Source organism: Orcinus orca, chromosome 18 (genome assembly GCF_937001465.1).
Source record: "Orcinus orca chromosome 18, mOrcOrc1.1, whole genome shotgun sequence".
NCBI classification, from domain to species: domain Eukaryota; kingdom Metazoa; phylum Chordata; class Mammalia; order Artiodactyla; family Delphinidae; genus Orcinus; species Orcinus orca.
The window spans coordinates 72,191,226-72,214,208 of record NC_064576.1 but is presented as its reverse complement, the minus strand read 5'-3'; the positions used below and the strand labels follow the sequence as shown (position 1 = coordinate 72,214,208).

Genomic DNA, 22,983 nt, shown 5'->3' with positions numbered 1-22,983 from the left:
CTTTAATTCAGTTACCTGACTTCTCTAATCTTCAATTCCTTATTGGAAAAAGAAGAATGTGTAATTCTTGTCACCCTGATTCAGAAATGATTTAATACACTGGCACTGCACTTATAATCCATAGGTTCTAAACAAACATTTATAACAATTAAGTTAATATTGTTAATAAGTACCATGTTTGTAGGTGCCTGGCATTATGCTAAGCATCTTTAATATTTGCCTGGTGCAGCTGGAGGTCGTAGAGGGCTAGAGACCAGGAAGGTGGGACTCGAGCAAACCCTCACGTCTCATACCCCACCCTGCTGCCCCTGAACGTGCTGTACCTTTGCACATGGTCCCACGCCTGTTGTGTCCTGTCCTTCGTGGTGATTGTCCTTCATAGTTCACACCTCAGCTCAAACATAACATTCTTCGGTGAGGCCCTACCTGACTCTTCCTCTGAGCTCCCTGAGAAATCTTTAGCCAGACCACTGGGCTGGCACCTGATGCATCATCTTGTCGCTACTTACATGTCCCACTAGTTAGTGAATTTCTGGACGTAAGGATTTTGTCTTTCACCTTGGACTCTCCAACAGCTAACACCCCATCAAGTACGGTAGACCCACCCAATAAATACATGATGAACAAATGAATAAGGGAATGCTTTGGATTTTTCAAGGAATGAATAGTTCAGAAAATAAGAAAGGGATGATGCAGCCTTTGGAATAAAACTACAGGGAACTAACGTGTGGGCACTCATTTAATACTAAGTAGACCATATTTATATGGGGAAAACGTTAGCTGTGAAAAGCACAATTTTATTGTGTTCTTGAATTAATGTGAAAGTAAATTATTGGATGGAATGAGACATATAATCCCAGTCCATTTCTTTCATTTGGGCTTACCTAACTAAAACTGCCACAATGCATAAAGCCCCAGTATCTATTTGGGTAGTTTCAAAAATACAAAGTACTTTTTGCACCACGACTTACTTATTCACATTTTCTCAGTGCCTAATGGATCACGCAGTGTCTTGATTCCCCAGAACTGGATTATTTTCCACCCACAGATCCATCATATGCAGAGCTTTACTTATTTTTCTTCTAAGAGTGTGTAAGGGGATTTCTCATTACTCACTTAGGATGTGCCTGTTTATTAGGTGGGGAGAGAGAGGTACTGCAGAAGAAATGAAAAAGAGAAAGAAAATAACAAGAGGTTTCAGAATATCAGGAATTTACCTAATCTCAAGGTTGACTTCATTTTCCACAAAGGAAGAACATGATTAGTTAGTAATGATAACCAGCTCTATTTATTTACAAATATTTACTGAGTGGGCGATTTTCATGTGATGCATTGTCTAATGGGGAACACGGACAGGTGAAGGGCTTTCAACCTATAGTGCAATAAGCTTGTAGCCACAGAGCATATTAGCAGTATCCAGAGACCTCTAGGTTGAGGTCTGGAGGATGAGTTGGAGCAGAGTTCACTGGAGAGAAGAGAAGGTAGGAGGTGGTGTGCAGTTCTGCAAGAGAAGTGACAGTGATCTGAATTAAGGAGTTGCAGTGACTACGAAAAAAAGAGGTGGACTAAATTTAAGAGAGATACAAGATGTATGTTTCATAGGATTTGGCATCTTATTGCATATAAGAAGTAAGAATGAGGGAGGGGATAAGGATGCGATCAACATTACTGGCTCAGGCAAAAGACACATCTACCGGGACAGAGAAAATAGGACTGAGAGGAAGTTTCGTTAGGTGACAGAGTTCATTGTTGGGAGTACTGAGTGTCATCTGCACCAGGAGAGATCCAAAAAGAGATATTTATATATAGGTTGTATATATAAATATACACACACAATAATAGGCGTTCCATAAAAACAAAACAGAGAAATCAGAGGGGAGGAAATTAGCAAAGCAACCTTTCAAGAAAATTTCCCAGAACTGTAGGACTAGAAAAGCCTGCCAAATGCCCAGCATAATGAATGAAAAAAGACGCACACGAGGCACATCGCGAAATTTCACAACACCGGGGAAAAAAGAGGTACCAAGAGAGTAAACAGATCACATACAAAAGATTAAAATTTAGAGTGGCATCAGACTTTCCAGTAGCAAACCTGGAAGCTAAAAGAGAAATGCCTTCACAGTTCTGGGGGAAAATGATTGCCACGTCGGAATTCTGTGTGAAGCCAGTCAACTGTAAGAAGAAATTTTCGGCCATGGAAGATGTGAAATAATTTATTTCTCATGTACATTTCTCTGGAAACTCAAAAAAAAAAAGGTACTCTACCGAAATAAGGAAGCAGACCAAGAAAAAGGAATACATGAGAGGTCCAGAAAAAAGGGATCCAGTATGGGAAAGAGACAAAGGTATTACGCGGAATGATGACGAAGGGAGATTCTGGGATGACAGCTGTGCAACAGTGTAAGAAGTTATGAGTCCAGAAGAAAATGGAGGATTGAAGCCTCCAGGGAAGCAAAAATGAAACCTTTTACATAATTGTGAGAGGAGAGTTGTGACTGATAAAGAGCTCTGGGGAGAATTAGCAAAATGCATAGATATAAACAATCTAAACAAACAACAACCAAGGCAACTGTTAAATCCAGGGAAAACAAAAAGTCATACAAGTAAGGAAATTGCTCAGTTGTGAATAATAGTTACGTAATTGTAACAAAATGAACAATGAATTTTGACTTAAACAAAAATTATCGTACAGCTGTATTGAAGAGGGAGGTAGTGCCTATAGAGAGCCTATAGAGAGAAAATTTGTCATTTTCGGTAGTAGAGAGCTATTAAAATGTCTAAAATGTAAGTATCAAGAACTAGTAGTATATGGGACATCCCTGGTGGCACAGTGGTTAATAATCCACCTGCCAGTGCAGGGAACACGGGTTTGATCCCTGGCGCGGGAAGATCCCACATGCTGTGGAGCAGCTGGGCCCGTGCGCCACAACTACCAAGCCTGCGCTCTAGAGCCCGCGTGCTGCAACTACTGAAGCCCACATGCCTAGAGCCTGTGCTCCATAACAAGAGAAGCCACCGCAACGAGACGCCCACGCACTGCAACGAAGAGTAGCCCCCGCTTGCCACAACTAGAGAAAGCCCTCACGCAGCAACGAAGACCCAGTGCAGCCAAAAATAAATAAATAAAATAAACTTATTTAAAAAAAACTAGCAGTATAGACATGTTACTTACATGTATGGAGATAAATACTAGGAAAAACAGCTTAAAAAGTTGAAAGTGATGATTATGAATTGGGCATATGGAGGGTGGGACAAGATACTGCTCTTTTTTGTTTTGCCATGTGGAATAATCTTTTAGAAAGGTACAGGTGTAGAACTATGATTTAAAAAAAATAGGTTAAAAAAAGAATGCAAAAGATGAAAAGAAAACAATAGGAGAATTGCTGGACTGGGTTGTGGCCGCAGTTATGGCTACCGACTGTAAACTTGGCACCTCCGTCTGTGGTGGCGTGTGCTCAGCTGGACTAGGGGAGAGCGACAGCTGGGTTAAGGGAGGGTTGGATTCTGCAGACGGTTGTGACCAAGTGGTTCTGCTGCCTCTGATATTAGAGCAAGAGTGCAGACAAGAGGATAGTAGAGGTGAAGGACACTGGGGGCAACTTCAGGTTGGATAAGAAAGGAGGCAAAGACAGGAGGAGCCTGGCAGTTCGGGGTAAAGGGATTTGTTGTTTAGAGTCATGAACTGATGGAGTGGCAGTAACACAGCTGGAGGATACAAGGTTGTGCTCAGAAGGTGTGGTGTGTGATTTTCAGAGGTGAAGTTCTAGGTGATGACACGGTCCAGGGTGATACCCAGGTGTCCCGATTAAAGGTGCCCGGCAAGAGTAGCAGATGTCTAAGTACTGAAAGGCTGGGATGTCAGATGAGTTATGCAGGGGTCATCGACGTTTACCCGGATGATGGCAGGACCTGGGGTAAGAGGAAGACCATGCCTAAGGGTAAGTGAGGGATGGTGACTATAATGGAGGTGACAGCAGGGAGCAGTGTTACGACACATGAGCCAGAAGTTTGGAACCTCAGGGGGAAGGGAGTTTTACGCGAGCCTGGGGGCTTCAGGTTCTGCTGCCGTGTTGGATCGTTTGAAAGAAATCTCCTGACTCAAAGATAAGTTTAATGAGCAGGATGGGGACCATTTGAGAAGCTTTGCTCTGAAAGATGAAGCATGGAAGTGGGAGAGGGAGGTTATTTACCAAAGGAGTAAGTCGTTCCACACAGTGCAGACTGAGTGAAAGAGAGGAACGTTGGGGCCAGGGATGGAAAGAATGCTGGGATTTATTGGCCTCCAGCTTTAGAGAACAAATGGCTTGAGCATTCCCTGGTCTCCTGGTCACACCCCCAAACAGAAGACCTTCAGCGTCTATGTTCCCCTGCTCCATCCCCGCTCTCTGCTCCGAGCATTCTCCCCCATACACCCTCCTGCTTCCCTTTAAACCTTCCTGTGGAGTCAGACTCACCTGGATTCATTGCGTTGCGTACTGCAGGCAGGCAGTAGGGCTCATTACATTCAGGACTCACCGAGGCCTCTGTGGGGCAGTGAAATGCGAGCTAAAGTGAGGGCAGGAAGGCGCAAGCTTAGATCTTGCTCAGCCACCTAGTAAACGGGGACATGTCACTACCTCCACACCTTCAGTTTCTTCATTTACAAAGTAATAATACCAATAATAATACCAACAGAGATGAGAGAGGGTTAAAGGGAGGTGATATACCTAGAAGCAACTGCGGGGTGCTGCCTGGCATTTATAAATGCTTGTGTTAATAAACACACTCCTTGAGATGTGACTTCCGTGACAGCTCTCACCTTCTCTTCCACTGGGACAGTGCTTGGCGCCTCCTTGGTGCGTAATAATGAATGAATAAGAATATACTTGGGGGGGGGGTTACAAAGCTTTTAAACAGATATAATATTTTCCCCCCAAACCCACTTCTTCATTCTCTTATCCTTACCTTTTCATAACAATCTTCAGAATTAAATCATCCCTGCTTTTATCCCAGGAAGTAATTAGGTCTCTGTTGTGAGTCTGATTTTTTGTAGGTCTCTATTTGAGGACAGAGACCTCCTTTATTTTACTTTAAATTTCCAGCTACAAGGTCTGCCCTCGTGCGTGCAATAAATGGAGTTGACATGGAATGAACCTTAAACAGGTTAAATCCAGCATTTTCTCGAGTGTATTCAGATTGTTCCCTCATTAACTCCATTCTCCACCAACATCAGATATTCCTGTTGATTTTTTTTAAAAGCAGCTAAAACCTGTTTCCTTCTTTTATCCCTGCAAGCCCTCCTGAATCCTCTCTTACGCACTCTGTCTCTCATTTATACCTCATCCAGGTTCCTCTTTTATTTGATGTATTCGTATCTAGATAACATTTCCTTTCTTCATCCTATTCAACCCCTATAAATCTTCCCTTGAAATGTTCCCTCATTCTGTTTGTCTCGTAAGTGACATCAGAATCCCTACTTCCTGATGACATAGTTCATTTTTTCCTAATCATCTCCTCCAATTCCCTTCCTGATGCTCATCACACTCGTTGTTGCCACGCTGACCTTTCTTTTTTCTTCTTGCTCCCCTTCATCTTCCTAACATGGCTTTTCATGTTGTTTGGGTGGGGTCTGTAGGGCTGGGGGAAGAATTAGCCCTGTTATCTGTGCTTTCACAGGTGGATGGAGTGAGAAGGTTAGACGGTTGGGGGATAAAGTCAGTTATTGTGCATATTTCTTTATCCTTTTTTTCTTATCTTTTCTTACTTCTACCAAGATTGATTTGCAGGGATTTGTGGCCTATTGTGGGTGAGGTTAAGAGCCTCTGCAAATTCCCTTTGATTTTTTTTTGATGTGCGTATTGTAAAAAAAAATATATAGCATTCTTCTAACCGTTATCTTAAATTGAATTTTTCTTTCCATTTTGATGTGCTCAGTGAGGATCCTGACTTAGCCATTGACATTTGTCGTCATTTTTTTTTTTTTTTTTTTTTTTTTTTTGTGGTACGCGGGCCTCTCACTGCTGTGGCCTCTCCCGTTGCGGAGCACAGGCTCCGGACGCGCAGGCTCAGCAGCCACGGCTCATGGGCCCAGCTGCTCCGCGGCATGTGGGATCCTCCCGGACCGGGGCACGAACCCGCGTCCCCTGCATCGGCAGGCGGACTCCCAACCACTGCGCCACCAGGGAAGCCCATCATATTGTTTTAAGAGGACAGCCTCGTGCTCATCCATCGCTCTTGATTGGGCAGCTTTAGTCACATTCTCACGGCTCCCACACAGGTGGGCTTGGCCTTAAGCATCGTGATGAACAGGTTGTAATAAAACACAAGGTGGGTCTTGGAATAAAACACAAACACTTGTCAGAGTCACTCAGATCACCGTGGAAGACCTTGTCCGCATGAGAAGCTGAGCTCGCTCGCTATTCTTCCCTCTTCCAAGGAGCTCTGCACGCTTTGCCAGGGAGCACCTTCCAGCTTAGGCCTTAGGGCGGCGTTCTGCTGCTCTATTTATGGTGAAACGCTTTAGGGCCATTTGACTGTGTAGGGATCGTCTGGAAATGGCTGACTACCATCTGTGACCATGTTTCAAATGAAACTCTATGACTTCTTGTCTGAGACCAGAGTGAGGCTGGCATTTCTTTCCCCACCTGCCGCCTTCTTCCTTCCACCCCAATGATAGAGCTCTGGATCTTGTATATACACATTCGTTTATATAGCTCTGAATCTCAGCCTGTGTAAGGTACACAAGGAGTAGTTTTGGCCAATATACAGCCCCATGAGAGATGAGTGTGTATATGTATTCATTAAGGAGCTATTTCCACTGGCTGGCATCCTGTAATTCAGGTCTTGTTTGGTTGCAAGTTACAGAAACCCAATTCAAACTGCCTTAGCAAAAAAGAAAGCAAAAGATCAGAGAGATTTTGGCTCATATAACTGATAAGTTCAGGAGATGATGCTAAGGTAAGGTGAGGCTGTACACGGTACTTAAACAAGGTCATCATCAATGTTTTCCAACTCTTGGCCCTTCTTTCCCCTTGGTTAGCTTCTTGTTCACAAAGGCTCTCCCCTTTGGTCAGAGATGGTCAAAGGCAGTTCAGATTTACGTCCCACCAGCCTAGGTATCTATCAGAAAAAGAATTCTTTTCTAGTAATTCCAGCAAAGTTCTCAAGGTAGGGTTCTCATTATCCCAGGTTGGATCTTTTTATTGCTAAGCCAAGATGCTCTGTCACACTGGGGTGATGCAGAGCTCTGATTGGCCAGGCCTAGGTCACATGCCCACCTCCAGATCCAGGCAGGTCAGCCCCACCCAACCACATGGACCAAGAGCAGGGAAGAGTTGGTTCCCCAAAGGTCAGCAATGGGTTCAGTAAGTAGAAGCTGGTCAGGCCAGATAAGAGACATCCATCCACGAGAGGCATACAGTCTACGCTGGGTGAAAGAAAACAGGGAAAGCTGAATGGGCTGTAAGGAAAGACTGCTATTCAAGAGGAGTTGATGAAATTAGGAAAAGCTTCATAAATAAGTGACAGGGATTCAGGGTGCTAATATAGGCCAAGTACTGAGTACCTTTTTGGTGAGCAAAAAGAGTTTCTTCATTTTTTCATTCAGGTAGACAGAGAAGGTGTGATAGGCTGAATAATGGCCCCCAAATACGTCCATGTACTAGTCACTGGAACCTATGAATGTTACGTTGCATGGCCACAGGGACTTTGCTGATGCGATTAAGTTAAGGCTCTTGAGATGGGGACAGTGTGCTGAGTGATCCAGATAGAGCCAGTGTAATCACAAGGTCCTTATAAGAGGAAGGAGGGAGGAGTTGGAGGAGAAGGAGATGTAATGATGGAAGCAGAGCCCGGAGTGAAGTGCCTTGAAGGTGGAGGAAGGACCACAGCCAAGGAAGGCTGGAAGCGGATTCTCCACCAGAACCTCCAGAAGGAACCAGCCCTGCTGACACATTGACAGTAGCCCAGTGAGACTGATTTCATACTTCTGACAACCCCCCACCCCAGAGCTGTAAGAGAATAAATGTGTGTTGTTTTTAACCACCAAGATCATGGTAATTTGTACCAGTGGCAAACCAGAAACTCATACAGAAGGGCTTAAGAGAGGGGATGAGCTGAATTTGAGGATGATGAGGTGGGCCAAGCAGCTGAGGGAGAGACTGAGCCCTCCAGACTACGAGACAGCACAGTGGGAGCACAGAGCATCGTAGGGGACCACGGTGTCACAGCAGGGGACATGCAGCAGAGGAAGTGCAATCCTGGAGCTTGCCTGTTCCACAACACAGAACTGGGGCTTCCTACTAAGACCAGGGAAAGCTTTAGAAAGCTTTTATTTTATTTTATTTATTTATTTTTGCTGTGTTGGGTCTTTGCTTCTGTGCGAGGGCCTTCTCCAGCCGCGGCGAGTGGGGGCCACCCACTTCATCGCGGTGCGCGGGCCTCCCACTATCACGGCCCCTCCCGTTGCGGAGCACAGGCTCCAGATGCGCAGGCCCAGCAGTTGTGGCTCACGGACCCAGTTGCTCCGAGGCATGTGGGATCCTCCCAGACCAGGGCTCGAACCCGTGTCCCCTGCATTAGCAGGCAGACTCTCAACCACTGCGCCACCAGGGAAGCCCCTGGAAAGCGTTTAAAAGTAAAATCACGTAATTTGAAAGGTCGTTCTGGCAGCTGTAAGGAGGGTGAATTGACTAAAGATGAATGTGAGACACAGACTGAGAAATCACTTAGGAGACTTTCCTAGTTGTCCCAGCAAGAAATGAGGAGGACTTAGCTAAGGGAAACCGTGAGGGTGGATAAAGGGGCAGAATCAGAGAGACTTAGTAACCGATTAGATTTGGGAGGATAAGGCCGAGGACTCACTAGCTTCTGGTCTCAGTGACTAGGGGGACGGGTGGCCAGGAAAGCAGATATTGGAAGAGGAGTGGATTGGAGAGGAAGATAATTAGCTCCGTTTAGGGTGTGATGATCTGGTCATCCAGTAGGTAAGTGGTCATGTCTAGTTGACACCTTGAAATGGGTCTGGATCTCAGGAGAGGTGTCTGGGCCCATCTGGATTGGAAATAACAGATTTCTATAGTCATCAGTGGGTATAATTCAGTGGTATAAGCATGCTGAATGGACAGGCTCATCCAGAAGAGTGGCCTGGAGAAGGTCGAGGCAGAATCCTGGGGCAGCTTTACTAGGCGTAGGGAAAGGACTAAGGGAGAGTGGCCAGAGGGGCAGCAGGAAAACCGTGAGACCAAAACTGGCATTGCTAGGTACTCTGGGATCTTACAGAGTAAAACGAAAGCTGACGGTATACTCAAAAAACATTTAAGCTGAGTCCAGATTGCAAGAAAACTGCAAGAACAGCTCTAAGTCTTGACTAATCGCCTTAATTTTCTGTGCCGTCAAGAGCTCCCAGAACCACACAGGAACTCTCCAGGCAGCACTGTGTTCCTGGGGGAAGGGTCGTGGAACTTCCGATCAAAGTGATTCTCGTAGAATTGGTTGCACTAGGCTGGTTTCCTTCCTTATCCTTTCAGAGAGCTGATAGATTATTTTCATTTTGGTTTTGGTTTCAGGCCTTTTATTTTTTATTATAAAAGTAATATGTGTGCTCATCATTAAAAGTGGAGATAATGCAGAAGCATATTAAAATAAAAAGTAAAATTCCCTTGATCCTGCTTCTCAGAAGTAACCATTATTAAAAACATTTAAAAACTAGTAAATGAAAAAAAAAACCTAGTAAAATGGCCTTTCAGTTATTTTTATATATTTACAACTATAATACAGGTAACATTTTTGCGTATAAATATGGGATAATACCGTGCATACTGTTCAACAGCTAGCTTTTTAATTTATTTCTCGTGGACATCTTTCCATGCCAGTATAATACAGAACAACCTCATTCTTTTTAATGGTGGCATAGTGCTACATCATGTGGTTATACAGTAGTTTATTTAATCATTCCCCTTGTGCATTTTTGGTTATTTATACATCTCTGTTGTTGTGAATAATGTATGAAATGTCTTTAAATGTGCATCTTTTCACACTTGTAGAAGTATTCCAAAGAGAGATCTGTAGAAGCAGAATTGCTGGGTCAAGTCTATCAATGTTTAAATTTTTGATGGAAGCTGCCAGATAGCACTCCATGAAGGCTGGATGGAAACTCTTGAGACTCTGAATAAATACTTAGGTTTAGTTACCCCTTAAAGTGTGGTGTTTAGCACACACTTTGGCCTTTAACTCTTCCCTTCTGAGTTCCTAGGAGTCTGGCTGACTTTCTGTGTTCGTTGAAACCTAAAATCTGAGCAGAGGGAGGCAATAGAAGAGTGAGATGATCCATAAGTGGGATACTCTGCAGAGTGGGCGTGGCTTCAGTGGAGTGGAGTCAGGGCTGGGCTTTCAGGACCCCGCCGGTCCAGCCTTCTGTAACCCCCAAATGCCTGGACATGGCCTGTCTTGAAAAGAGCCCGTTAGGAGATGGGCGGACAGTGGGGCATAGACTGAATGGCCACGCTGTCCAGGGCAGGGTGTGTCCTCTGCTTGAAGTTTATGTCCTAGTGGGGAAGGTGGACAGTAAACAAACAGATGTGTGGATGTTTTGGGCGGTGACAAGTGCTGTGAAGAAGAATGAAGCAGGTGAGGGGCAGAGTGGCAGGTGGCAGGAGGGCTGTTTTACCTGGAGTGTCAGGCACAGCCTCCCTGAAGATTGCCATCTGTGCAGAGACCTGAATGAGCAGATGAGTGAACCAAGCCTGAGGTCTCGGGGAAGCATATTCCACGCAGAAGGAGCTCAAGCTAACGTGACCAGAATGGGAGGAAGTACAACAAGTCTGAGCACCAGCAAGGCTGGCAGTGTGGCTGGAGTGTGTGAGCAGGTGCAGAGGTGTGTGTGTGTGTGTGTGTATTAGCTAGGGTTCTCCAGAGACACAGAACCAGTAGGAGATAAATACGTACATACATAGCATATTTTATATAGGAAAATAATATATATTTATGTATTAATACATTTATAATACAGAATATCCTATTATATTTATTATGAATAACATATATACTATTACATATATACTTTATATATTTTAATATATAATTATAATAAATATATTTTTTAAATATATAGATTTTAATATATTTTTATATATTTATAAATATATATAATATATAAAAATATATATTTTAAATATGTAATTATGTCTATACTTTATATATACTCATATATAGTATATAATTATAGAATATAGTATAGTATAGTATATATTATATATATTATAGAATATAGAATACATATATATAAAAAGAGATTTATTGTGAGGAATTGGCTCAGATGATTATGGAGGCTGAGAAGTCTCAAGACATGCAGTCAGTGAGCCCATGGTGTAGGTTCCAGTCCAAGGGCAGGAGAAGACTGATGTCCCAGATCAACCAGTCAGGCAGCTGAAGTTCCATCTTACCCAACCTTCTGTTCTACTCAGGCCTTCAACAGATTGTATGAGGCCCCCTCACACTGGGGAGGACAGTCTGCTTTACTCAGTCTACCAGTTCAAATGTTACTCTCATCTAGAATAAGCTATGACCAAATGTCTGGGCAACCGTAGCCCCATCAGGTTGACACATAAAATGAACTCCCACAGGTGTCTGATGTAGCCTAGGGACCAGCACTTCTGGGCTGTGCTGTTCACTGGCCCACAGTCAGTCAGTGAGCCCTTGAAGTATGACCAGTGCTGGACACTGAAGTGATGTTCAGCATGTTGGTTTAAATAAAACATATTATTACAGGTAATCGCACTGGACTTTGTACATTTTACATGTTGTTGGTAGAAAATTTGAAATTACATAAGTGGCTCACATTGTATTTCTGTTGGGTAGCGCTGGTCTGTAGGGCCTTGTTAGTGTGGCGAGGAGTCTGCATTTCACTCTGAGTAGCTTGGGAGGTGAGAGGAGGGTTTTGAGATTGGGAGTGACTTGCTCTAAGTTGGGTTGAAGTTAATTCACCTGCTGCCCTGGGGGCATATGCAGTAGAGGGGCAGCGGTGGTGGCAGCAGAGCCGGTGGGAGGCCTTGAAGAAGGAGGAAGGGGCGATGGTGACCTGGGCTCTGCAGGGACAGTGGGGAGGGGGAAGAAGTGGTCTGACCTGGGAGATGTTCACCGAGGAGATCCAGCAGGCTTTGCTGATGGACTGAATGGGGGCTGGGAGCCAAACAAGGTGACTCCTTGTGTGTTTGGCCTGAGCACAGTGAGTGAAGGGTGGAGCCGTTTGCTGAGATGGGAAAGGCTTGGGGTACGTTCACTAAATGCGTGAAGCACCTTTTTTGAGAGTAGGAAGGAAAAAAGTAGTGGCTAGACATGCAAAAGGGAACTCAGACCTTAGAAGAGGTAAACCAACAAGACTCAAACAGTTTGTCCAAAGGCGGTAAAACAGAGGAGGTGCTCACAGGTGTGTGGGAAGAACCGCAGGAGACAGGTGGACAAGGATAGAGAGCGGTGAGGCAGGTCCGGTGGCGTCGGGAGAAGCAGTAGCCCAGTTAGGCGGCCAGAAAAGGAGACAGGGACAGAGAGGTTGGCTCCAGATACCTGCCTCCCTCTCCAAAGCCTGGAAATGATCTCTCCCCAGTCATCCACACACACACACACACGCACACGCACTTGCACGCACACATACGTATAAATGATCTGTAATAGTGCTTTTAAAGCTGTAAGGGAAAAGTTGACATATTTGAACATTTAAATATTTTAAAACTACTGTACAAGGAAAGGTACTCTAAATAAGTTGTAAAAAGTGAAAGGCTGGAAAATACAATTTGTATAGCAGGCAAGGGATTAATATCCAGCATAAATGAAGAGTTCCTACACACCAGTAAGAAAAATGGGCAGAGGGTTTAATTAGGCAATTTTCAAATAAAGAAATGCACATGACCAATTTGAAAAGATTCTAAGTGTCTGGCAAAAATTGAAATGATGAGACTTCAGTGTCGGTAGGGCATGGGGCGTGTAGGAAGAACTGGCCTCATACACTTGGTTGGGAGTGTAAATTTAGTAGCTTTTTATGGAGGACAGTTGGGCTGTGTCTGGTAATGTTGCAAATGAGCAGGATCTTAATCCAGCAAAAGTGTATCTGTGCATTTATCCTGTAAAGATACTGGTACATGCGTACAAAGAAACAAGTAGAAGTATGTTTATTATAGTACATTTAGCTATTTTAATAGCTAACACGTGCAAACACTCTAAACGTTCGTCAACAGGAGGATGGGTAAATTATGGTACATCTTTGCCCATTAATATGATGTGGCATTTTTTTAAAGACCTATGAATACATGATATGAAAAAGATCTTCAGAAGTGTGGGTACGTAAAAAGAAATTGCAGTATGGGATGCATTTAGCTAATTAATAGCTGTATTTGTATTTGGGTAGATATACTTAGAAATACCTAGAAGAAGGTTTGGAAGCGTAAATGCCAAATTGCTAGCTGGTTACCTCTGGAAGAGGAGTAAGGGTGCAGGGCGTGGGGCAAAGTGGGAAGTTTGTGTTCCGCTTCTAAGGAGCCATCACCATCTCGAGGGTTTATTTCTGAAACGACATAATAAACTGTGCTGAGGCGGAGACGGGTCTAGGTACACCCAGGTCGGCGTTATTCCTGATCTTCCATCCATCATTCTTGGACTTTCTGATGAAGGGGATGTGACGGGGAGGGTCTGTGCCCAGCACACAAGGGAGAAACGGTGCTGTGTCCTGAGTGCCTGGTCTTAGACATGGCCCGAGCTCAGGCTGTCCCGTGCTGCTGCAGCCGGCTCTGCCAGCAGGTTCTACAAAGGCTCAGCTGCAGCAGAGAGAGAGCTCAGAGGCTGTCCAGGTCACCTCGGTGGACCAGCTGCGTGGAAATTAATTAGAGGCAGACTGTGTCCCCCGCGGCTCGACTGTCATGATGGTGGAGTCGTCAGCAGTTAGATTCGGCTACAGCTTCCTTCTCCATGTAATGAAAATTTGTTTTGGCAGAAGGAGGCAGGCAGACTGAGGACAGCACAGTTTTAATTCCCAGATAGTTTGTCAGGGTCGTTGGGGTGCGGTGACCTCCAGAGATAGGGGTGGTTTTCATCAAATCAGAGACAGCAGTGTACTTATTCCTCTGACCACTCAAAACGAAATTCCCTCTGCTCTAAACAAGTGTGTCATTCCTGAAGCACAGGGGGTGGTGGCCATAGCAACAAATCACCCAAATATTATTTGTTCTCTGTGCCTTTTGTTAAGCCTCCCTTTGCACAAACAGTCTGTGTTTGTTTCAGTTGTAATGAACTCTCTCTGTTTCTTTTTCTCTTTTTAAACTGTGTATAGGAACAAAGAAAGAAGTACAGAAAGATCAAGATGCTAATAAACCTGCAGTTTCATCTCCTAAGAGAATGTCGGCTTCAGCCGCCAAGCTTCATTCGCCAGGTATTTAAGAAACGTGAACTGTGTTATCTGCGGAGACTTGAACTTGGAGTTTATTGTGTTCAAATGTCATTAGTGGAGCAGTGCCAGCCCATGTGGTATGAGTGATGGTTCCAGGGCTTGACATACACGTATGGATGTGTTCTGAGTCTAGCTGAAATGAACCAGCTGTTGGCATCATTTTGTCTTAAAACACAAAATGTTATGCTACGTTGAAGTGGTAGATTCTTCTCTGTGTAGGAGTATCTGCTATTCCAACAGAATATAAAATAATTTATAATTGAAAAATAGACTTTGGAGATCTAACTTCAAGAGAGAATATTTCCCAAAAAGAAGAAAAACAGAGAAATAAATGGTAGATATCAAATACTTGTTATTTTGTTTATTTACATCCTGATAGGAATAGGCTACGTAATGTCACATGAAAGCTGAAAATGGTTTATTAAGAAAACTCATGCTGTGAGGTATCAACCCCTTGGTGGAATAGAGTGCGATATAACCTCAGAACATTTTCTTTAAGCACACAAGTAGTAGCAGTAATAGCAGCTAATGTTTGAGTTCTTACCGTCTACCACGCACAGTCCTAAGCTCTTTAGGTAGATCCATGTATTTAAGGCCCACAGTAACTGGGAGACAGGTACTATTATTGCCTCTCCCTCTACACGTGAGGAAATTGAGGTACAGAGATTTCTGTTAATTTGCCCAGAGCCACAGGAAGTAAGTAGTAGAGTATTGGTTTGAATGCAGACACTCTGAATCCCAAAACTGCACTCTTAGTTGCCACACTGTTAACCAGAAAGCTTGGAGAATAGTGAACTTTTTAATATTTCTGGTAAATTAAAAATGTATAGGAAGTAATCCAAAGCCACACACGAGAGGGTCAGGAGACAAAACCTGTTACCAATCGAAAGTTCGTGTGCATGATGCCCAGCGAGGCCAAACAAACGGAGATTTCGGAGTTTGGAGTAGAGAAAGGTTTAGTGCAGGGCCACGCAAGGAGATGGGTGGCTTGTGCCCACAAGACCCCCAGCTGCTCAAAGGGTTTCAGCAAAGCATTTTTAAAGGCAAGGTAAGGGAGGGGCGCGGTTAGTTGTTGCAAACTTCTTGGTGTCGAAATCCTTTGTTCTTGCAGCTGTGGGTGTAGGTCAGGTTAGGCTGTTCCTGTAAACCTCCAACAAGACAAATGCTTTTCTCTGTTCTGCAACATTTTTTCTGTATAAGAATGACCTTCTTAAAGGTCAGCGCCTTGAGAATAGGCTATCCTGTATAGTTCAGGCTATAGGCAACATTCTTTTACAAGAGGTGCAGAGCCAGCATGACTAAGCACAGGCAGCAAAGCAAAAGAAACAGATCTAATATGGAGTCAGATTTGTTCTTCCCTATTACAAGCCCAGTGCCTAAAGAGGGTGGGAGATGAGATCAGAGAACCCTTCATAAATCTGGAATTTCTGAAGGGCAACACCCTCACTAGACAAATTAGGAAGGGAAAAAAGCTCACCCTGCAGGAGTCTGGCCTATTGTGCTTTGGCTCTGAGAGAAGGTGGGAAGGGAACCAGTCCTCCCTTAGGAAATCCTCACCTCAATCCGCCCTGCCTCAATCAGGGAGCTGGAATGCCTGCTACCGCTACAGTCTGAAAATTCAACTTAAAATGCTACAGTACTTGTGTCCACTTGGTGAATAAAATGTGAAACTGCTACACACACAAGGAAATAAGCCACTGTGAGTGAGGTCCTTATATTGTAAGTAGATGGATAAATTGTGGTATTTATACAGTGGAATTCTATTCACCAATAAGAGAGTAAAGATGTTTTACATTGTGTAATTTCAGACTTGGTTAAGTTAAACTATACATGTTAACATTTTTAGAATTACCAATAAAATAGAGTTCTGAACCAGTAAGGGGAAAAGTTGAAAAGAGGGGTTAAGAAAAATTTAAATCTATATAAATGAAAGCAAAAGAGGGAGAAAGGAAAAAGAAAACAGGGAGAGGAAGAGAGAGGAAAGAAGGAAGGGAGGAGGTAGGGATATGGAAGAAATTGAAAGAATAAAATAAGGTATTAGAAATGAATTCAGGGACTTCCCTGGTGGCGCAGTGGTTAAGAATCTGCCTGCCAGTGCAGGGGACACAGGTTCCAGCCCTGGTCAGGGAAGATCCCACATGCCGCAGAGCATCTAAGCCTGTGCGCCACAACTACTGAGCCCGCGTCCACAACTACTGAAGCCTGCGTGCCTAGAGCCCATGCTCTGCAGCAAGAGAAGCCACTGCAACGAGAAGCCCACACACCACAACGAAGAGTAGCCGAGCTGCCGCTCGCCGCAACTAGAGAAAGCCCGCGCGCAGCAACACAGCCAAAAGTAAATAAATAAATTTTTTTAAAAAAAGAAATGAATTTAAATATGTCATAATGAATGTACATGAACTAAACTCTTAGACTGAATCACAGATTTAGATTAGCAGACTGGATTCATTTATTAAACAGTCACACAGTATTTATTAAGTGCACATTGTATGATGTAAAATCTAGCTTTAGACTGTTTTACAAAGTACACACCTAAAATATAAGAATACTAGGGAATTCCCTGGTGGTCCAGTGGTTAGGGCTCCACACTTCCATTGCAGGGATCTTAGTTCCTCAACGGGTTCAATCCCTGGTCGGGGAACTAAGATCCCTCATGACACGTGGCAAAAAAAAAAAAAAAAAAATCCTAAAAGGTTGAAAATAAAAGGACTGAAATATTTATGCCAAGAAAATATGAAACAAAAAAAAGTGTGTGGTATTCTGTATTGAAACATCTTTATTTGGTGTAATTAATAAAAATTAAACTACACATATTGAAAGTGTACAGTTTGGTGAGTTTCGACATGTGTATGCACATGTGAAACCATCACCACAGTCCAGACGGCAAACGTGTCCACCATCCCCTGGAGTTTCCTGGTGCCCCTTTGTCATCCCCTCCACCTAGCCCTCTGCACCCACACCCCAGTCCCCACTCTGTCCCTAAAGATCAGTTTGTATTTGCTAAAGGTTGATACAGATGGAATCATATATACTCTACTTTTATCTGGCTTCTTTTACTCAGCATGGCTTTTTTGAGATCTATCCAACATGGCAATAGTCCATTCCTTTTTATTGGTGAATAGAATTCCACTGTGTAAATACCACAGTTTATCCATTTACCTATTGAGAGACTTCGGGGGTTTTTCCCCAAGGATTTGGCTGTTATAAATGAAGCTACTGTGCACATTTGTACAAGTCTTGGTATGGCCTTCTGCTTTTAGTCCTCTCGGCACATAGCTAGGAGTGGAATGCCTGAGTCATATGGTAGCTATGTGTTTAACTTTTTAAAACTGTTTAAAAGTTTTCCAAACTGTTTTCCAAAGTGGTTTTACCATTTTATATTCCCATCGGTGGTGTCTTAGAGATCCAGTTTCTCCACATCCTTGCCAACCCTTGGTATGGTCAGTTTTTTTAATAGTATACATTATAGTAGGTACACAGTGGTATCTCGTGGTTTTAATTTGCATTTCCCTAATAACTAATGATGTTATAATGTTGAGCATCTTTTTGTTTATTTGACATCTGTGTATATTCTTTGATAAAATATATATTCCAATCTTTCATCATTTGGGTTTTTTTGGTCTTCTTTTTATTGAATTTTGAGAGTTTTTATATATTCTGGATACAGTTTTTTCAGCTATGTGATTTGCAATTTTTTCTTCACAATTTGTGGCTTGTTTTGCTTCTCTTAACAATGTCTTTTGAATATTAGATGTTCTTAATTTTCAAGAAGTCCAATTCATATTTTTTTCTTTTATGGACTGTATTGTGAGTGTTATCTAAAAAATCTTTGCATAACCCAAGGTCACAAAGATTCTCTCTTACATTTTATTCTAAAAAGATTTATAGTTGTAGGTTTTATATTTAAGTCTATGATCCATTTAATTTAATTTTTGTATATAGTGTGAGGTATGGCTTGACTCTCTTTTTGCAGAAGGATATACAATTGATTTCTACTCTGACCATTATTATTTCTCTTCTGCTTACACTGGATTTAATTAGTTAATGTCATTAATTTGAAGTCTTTCTGCTTTTCTAGTGTGCACTTAGTACAGTAAATTTTCCTCTATATACTGCTTTTAGATATATAATTTACAAATTTTGATATATTGGGTTTTCATCTTCATTGAGTTCACAGTATTTTCAGGTTTCCCTTTTTGATTTCTTGTGTCCCCTTGATTATTTAGAAATGTGTTTTTTTAGTTTGCAAGTATTTGGGACTTTCCAGAGATCTTTCTGATTTTATTTCTAATTTAATTCCATTGTGGTTGGAGAACATACTTTGGATGACTTGAATCCTTTCAAATTTATTGAGACTTCGTCTTATGACCCACACCAAGGGCTGTCTTGGTGAATCTCTCATATGTGCTTAAAAAGAATGCCTTTTCTGCCGTTTCTGTGTGGAATATTCTACAGTGTCATAGTTCAAGTTTGTTGATAGCATTGTTCAAGTATGCTATAGCCTTACTGATTTTCTGTCTACTGTTCTATCGGTAATTGAGAGAAGGTTATTGAAATCTCAGAGTATAACTGGGGACTTGTCTTTCTCCTTTCAGCTCTATCATCATTTTGCTTTGTGTATTTTGAAGCTCTGTTATTAGGTACATAAATGTTTAGGATTGTTTATCATTTTGATGAATTTTCCACTATCGTTATGAAATGAACCTCTATCCCTGGTAATATTCTTTTCCCTGAAGTCTACTTTATTCAATATTAATAGTGCCACTCAGCTTCCTGTTCATTTCAGCATGGAATACCTCTTTCCATACTTCTCCTTTTCATCTATTTGTCTCTTTATATTTAAGTTGGTTTTTTATAGGCAGTTTATCCTTGGCTCTTCCATTTTTATCCAGTCTCAAATCTCTACCTTTGATGTACATTTAATGTTATTGGTTTGATTGGGAGTAAATCTACCATCTTGCTATTATTTTCTATTTATCCCACATGTTCTTTTTTCCCCCTATTTTACTACCTTCTTTTACATTACTTATTTTTTATGATTCCATTCCTCCCCTTGGTTGATGTATTAGCTACCTATATCTTGTTGTCGTGTTATTTTAGTGGTGGTTTTAAGGTTCAGAGTCTACATCTTTACACATTCTAGCTTCAAGTGTATTATTATATCACTTCACATATAGTATAAGAGTTACAACAGTATGCTGCCATCTCTCTCCTCCTGGCATTTGTGCTACTGTTAGCAAACATTTTCCTTCTACGTATGTTCTGTGTATAAACCCACACTACAGTGTTATTTTTGATTATCAGCACTCAGTTTTCTTCTTAAGCAAAAGTCTTATAGATTTACTCAATTAGTTCTCACTGCTGGTGTTCTTCATTCCTTTATGTGGATCCAGATTTCTATCTGGTATCATCTTTCTTCTACCCGAAGGATTTCCTTTAAAATTTCTTATAGTGGAGGTTTCCTGGTGATAAAATCTTCCTGTTTTTGTTTACCTTCATCTTTGAGAGATAACTTTTATTTTGTTCAGAATTCAAGTTGGCATTATTTTTTTCTTGAGGTATTTAAAGATGTTGTTCCACTGTCTTTTGGTTTGAATGGTTCCCAATTTAAAATGGACTGTCATCCTTATCTTTATTTCTCTGTGCCTGTGTGTCTTTTTCTTCTCTGACTGCTTTAAAGATGTTCTCTTTATCACTGGTTTGGAGCAAATTGATTACACTATACTTTGGTGTCATTTTCTTTGTGGGATTTTTTGTGTGTGCTTGAATTTTCTTGAGATTGTTTGATCTGTGGGTATGTACGTTTCATCAAATTTGAAAATTTTTTCCCATTATTTCTTCAAAAATTTTCCACCCTAACAGCCTCATCTCCAGGGACTCCAATTATGCATATGTTAGGCCCCTGGTAGTTGCCCCACACCTGTCCAAACTGATACTCTGTTCATTTCTTTCAGTCTTCTTTCTGTGTGTTTAATTTTGGCTAGTTTCTCCTGCTATATGTTTGCTAATCTTTTCCTTTCCCTTTTCTTTTTAAAAAATAACACCCGGGCTTCCCTCGTGGTGCAGTGGTTGAGAATCTGCCTGCCAATGCAGGGGACATGGGTTCAAGCCCTGGTCTGGGAAGATCCCACATGCCGCGGAGCAACTAGGCCCGTGAGCCACAACTACTGAGCCTGCACGTCTGGAGCCTGTGCTCCACAACAAGAGAGGCCGCAACAGTGAGAGGCCCGTGCACTGCGATGAAGAGTGGCCCCTGCTCGCTGCAACTAGAGAAAGCCCTCGCACAGAAACGAAGACCCAACACAGCTAAAAATAAATATAAAAATAAATAAATAAAATTTAAAAGTAACACCCAATTACTAGTTCTGTAGGTCACAGTTCCACAGGTCAGACATCCAGGTGTAGCTTCACTGGGTTCTCTGTTCAGCGTATCACAAGGTTGAAATCATGGTATCGGCTAGGCTGAGTTCTTGAATAGATGCTCTGGAGAAAAATCCACTTTCAAGCGCATTCAAGTTGTTGGTAGAACCACTTCTTTGTAGTTGTGGGACTGAGGTCTCTGTTTACTTGCTGGCTGTCTGTAGGGGCACTTTTAGCTCTTAGGGCCCCCTCATTCCTTGTCATGCAGCTCCCTCCATCTTCAAAGCAGTAATGGTGTGTTGAATGCTTCTCAGGCCTCAAATCTCTGACTTCCCACTCTGCAACCAGTTGGAGAAAAGTCTGCTTTTAACAGGCTCACCTGATTAGGTCAGGCTCACCAAGGATAATCTCCCCCTTTGTATATAATGTTACATAATCGTCCTATTCACAGATTCCACTCACACTCAAGGGCGTTCTGCAGGTGTCTTAGTCAGCTCAGGGTGCTATAACAAATACCATACCGGTGGCTTAAACAACAGAAATGTATTTCTCACAGTTCTGGAGCCTGGGAGGGCCAAGATCCAAGTACTGGCTGATTTGGCTACTGGTGAGGACCCTCTTCCTGGTTTTCAGGTGGATGCCTTCTTGCTGTGTCATCATGTGAGGGAAAGAGGTAATCTCTCTCGTGTCTCTTCTCTCAAGACCACTAATTCCATTCATGAAGGCTTCACCCTCATGACCTAATTACTTCCCAAAAGCACCACCTCAGAATACCATCACATTGGGGATTAGAGATTTAACATACGAATTTTGGGAGAACCCAAACATTCAGTTCAAAACAGCAGGATATGCATGCAAGGGAGCAGAAACACGAGTCCAGATTACCACAGGGGAATTTCAAGCCAGCTTTGGCGAACAGAAACCTATGTAGTGGATAATGGACAGACCTGGGGGCATAGTATTTTGGTTCCAGCCTCCCCTCCTTGCTTCCTTCATCCCTCTCTGAGGGTGACTCTCCTTTCTTCAGATTACTGGATACCAAAGAAGAAAGGGAACTGGACCAGTGATGCCTATATCAGGCCTTGAACCTTCTACTGTCATCTGGGTGAGGAGTGGCTGGTGAAGTTGAGGTGTGCTCCCCTCCCCTGCTGATCTGTAGATAAGCTGAGGATGGTCACTGTGTTTTATGTCATCAGTCCCATCCCCAAAACAAAACAAGCCATAACAACAAAATTCCCCTGACCTGCGTATTTCTGACCCACTTCTCTCCCCACCTTTGTAGCCAGGCTTGGGAAAGAGTCTTCCATGATCCCCGTCTTTGTCCCTTTGCTTACAAGGGACTCCTCCCGTCGCTGCCGGCTAGCGCCACACCCCACCCCGCCCATTCCACTGCCCTGCAAAGGCCACAAGTGACCTCCTGGTTGTTAGGTCTAAGTGGACATGTCCTGTTCCTTATCACATCTCTGTGGCATTTGGCATTATTGATCACTCCCTTCCTGAAACTTTCCTTCCTTCAATCTGTGACACCAATTCCTACTGGCTCTCTTCCTGCATCTGAAAATGCTTACACTGAGTTGCCTTCACTCGAAACTCTTCTGCAAATTCTAAAGGTTGCCAGGTTGCTTGGCCCAAAAGAACAGACTGAACCAGGTTCAAATCCTGGCTCAGTAGCTCACGTGATATATGACTTTGGACAAATAACATAACTTCTCTGAGTCTCAACTGCTTCTTTGGTAAAATAGGAATTATGTCTGTGCTGCAGGTCATGGTCATGTGCTGCACCAACATATCAAGACCTGTTACCCTTCCATGACTCTAAGCTTCTTGATAACAGAAAGCATATTTTAAAGGGACACAGGACGTTCTGAGGCAGCTGTTTTGACCCTGGCATTTTGATAAAACGGCAGCAAAACGCCTCGAGTCCCCCTGTCCAGATGGGTCTGTCAGGACATTCTGACTGAGTTTTTTTGTTAGCTGAACTGTAGTTCACATACTGTACGTTTCACCTTTTTAAAGTGTACAATTCAGTGGTTTTTAGTATATTCACAGAATTGTGCAGCTGTCACCACTACTTCCAGAGCATTTTCATTTACTCCCAAAAGAAACCCACACCCCTCAGCAGTCACTCCCATCCCCTGCTTTCCGCAGCCCCTGACAACCACTAGTCTACTCTGTGTTTCAGGGATTTGCCTATTCTGGACATTTCATAT

General features: G+C 42.7%; 1 protein-coding gene across 8 annotated transcripts in view; it reads left to right on the top strand.

Annotated features, from left to right (window-relative positions):
* MTUS2 (microtubule associated scaffold protein 2) overlaps positions 1-22,983 on the top strand; it is a 496,786-nt gene that overhangs the window by 350,630 nt on the left and 123,173 nt on the right. For all 8 annotated transcript variants that reach the window (XR_007473089.1, XM_049701107.1, XM_049701108.1 and 5 more), the window contains one exon: positions 14,297-14,395. Coding sequence is in view for 7 of the 8 variants with exons in the window: in XM_049701107.1 (XP_049557064.1) it covers positions 14,297-14,395 (99 nt within the window). In the remaining variant the exon portion in view is untranslated. The remainder of the gene's footprint in view (positions 1-14,296; positions 14,396-22,983) is intronic.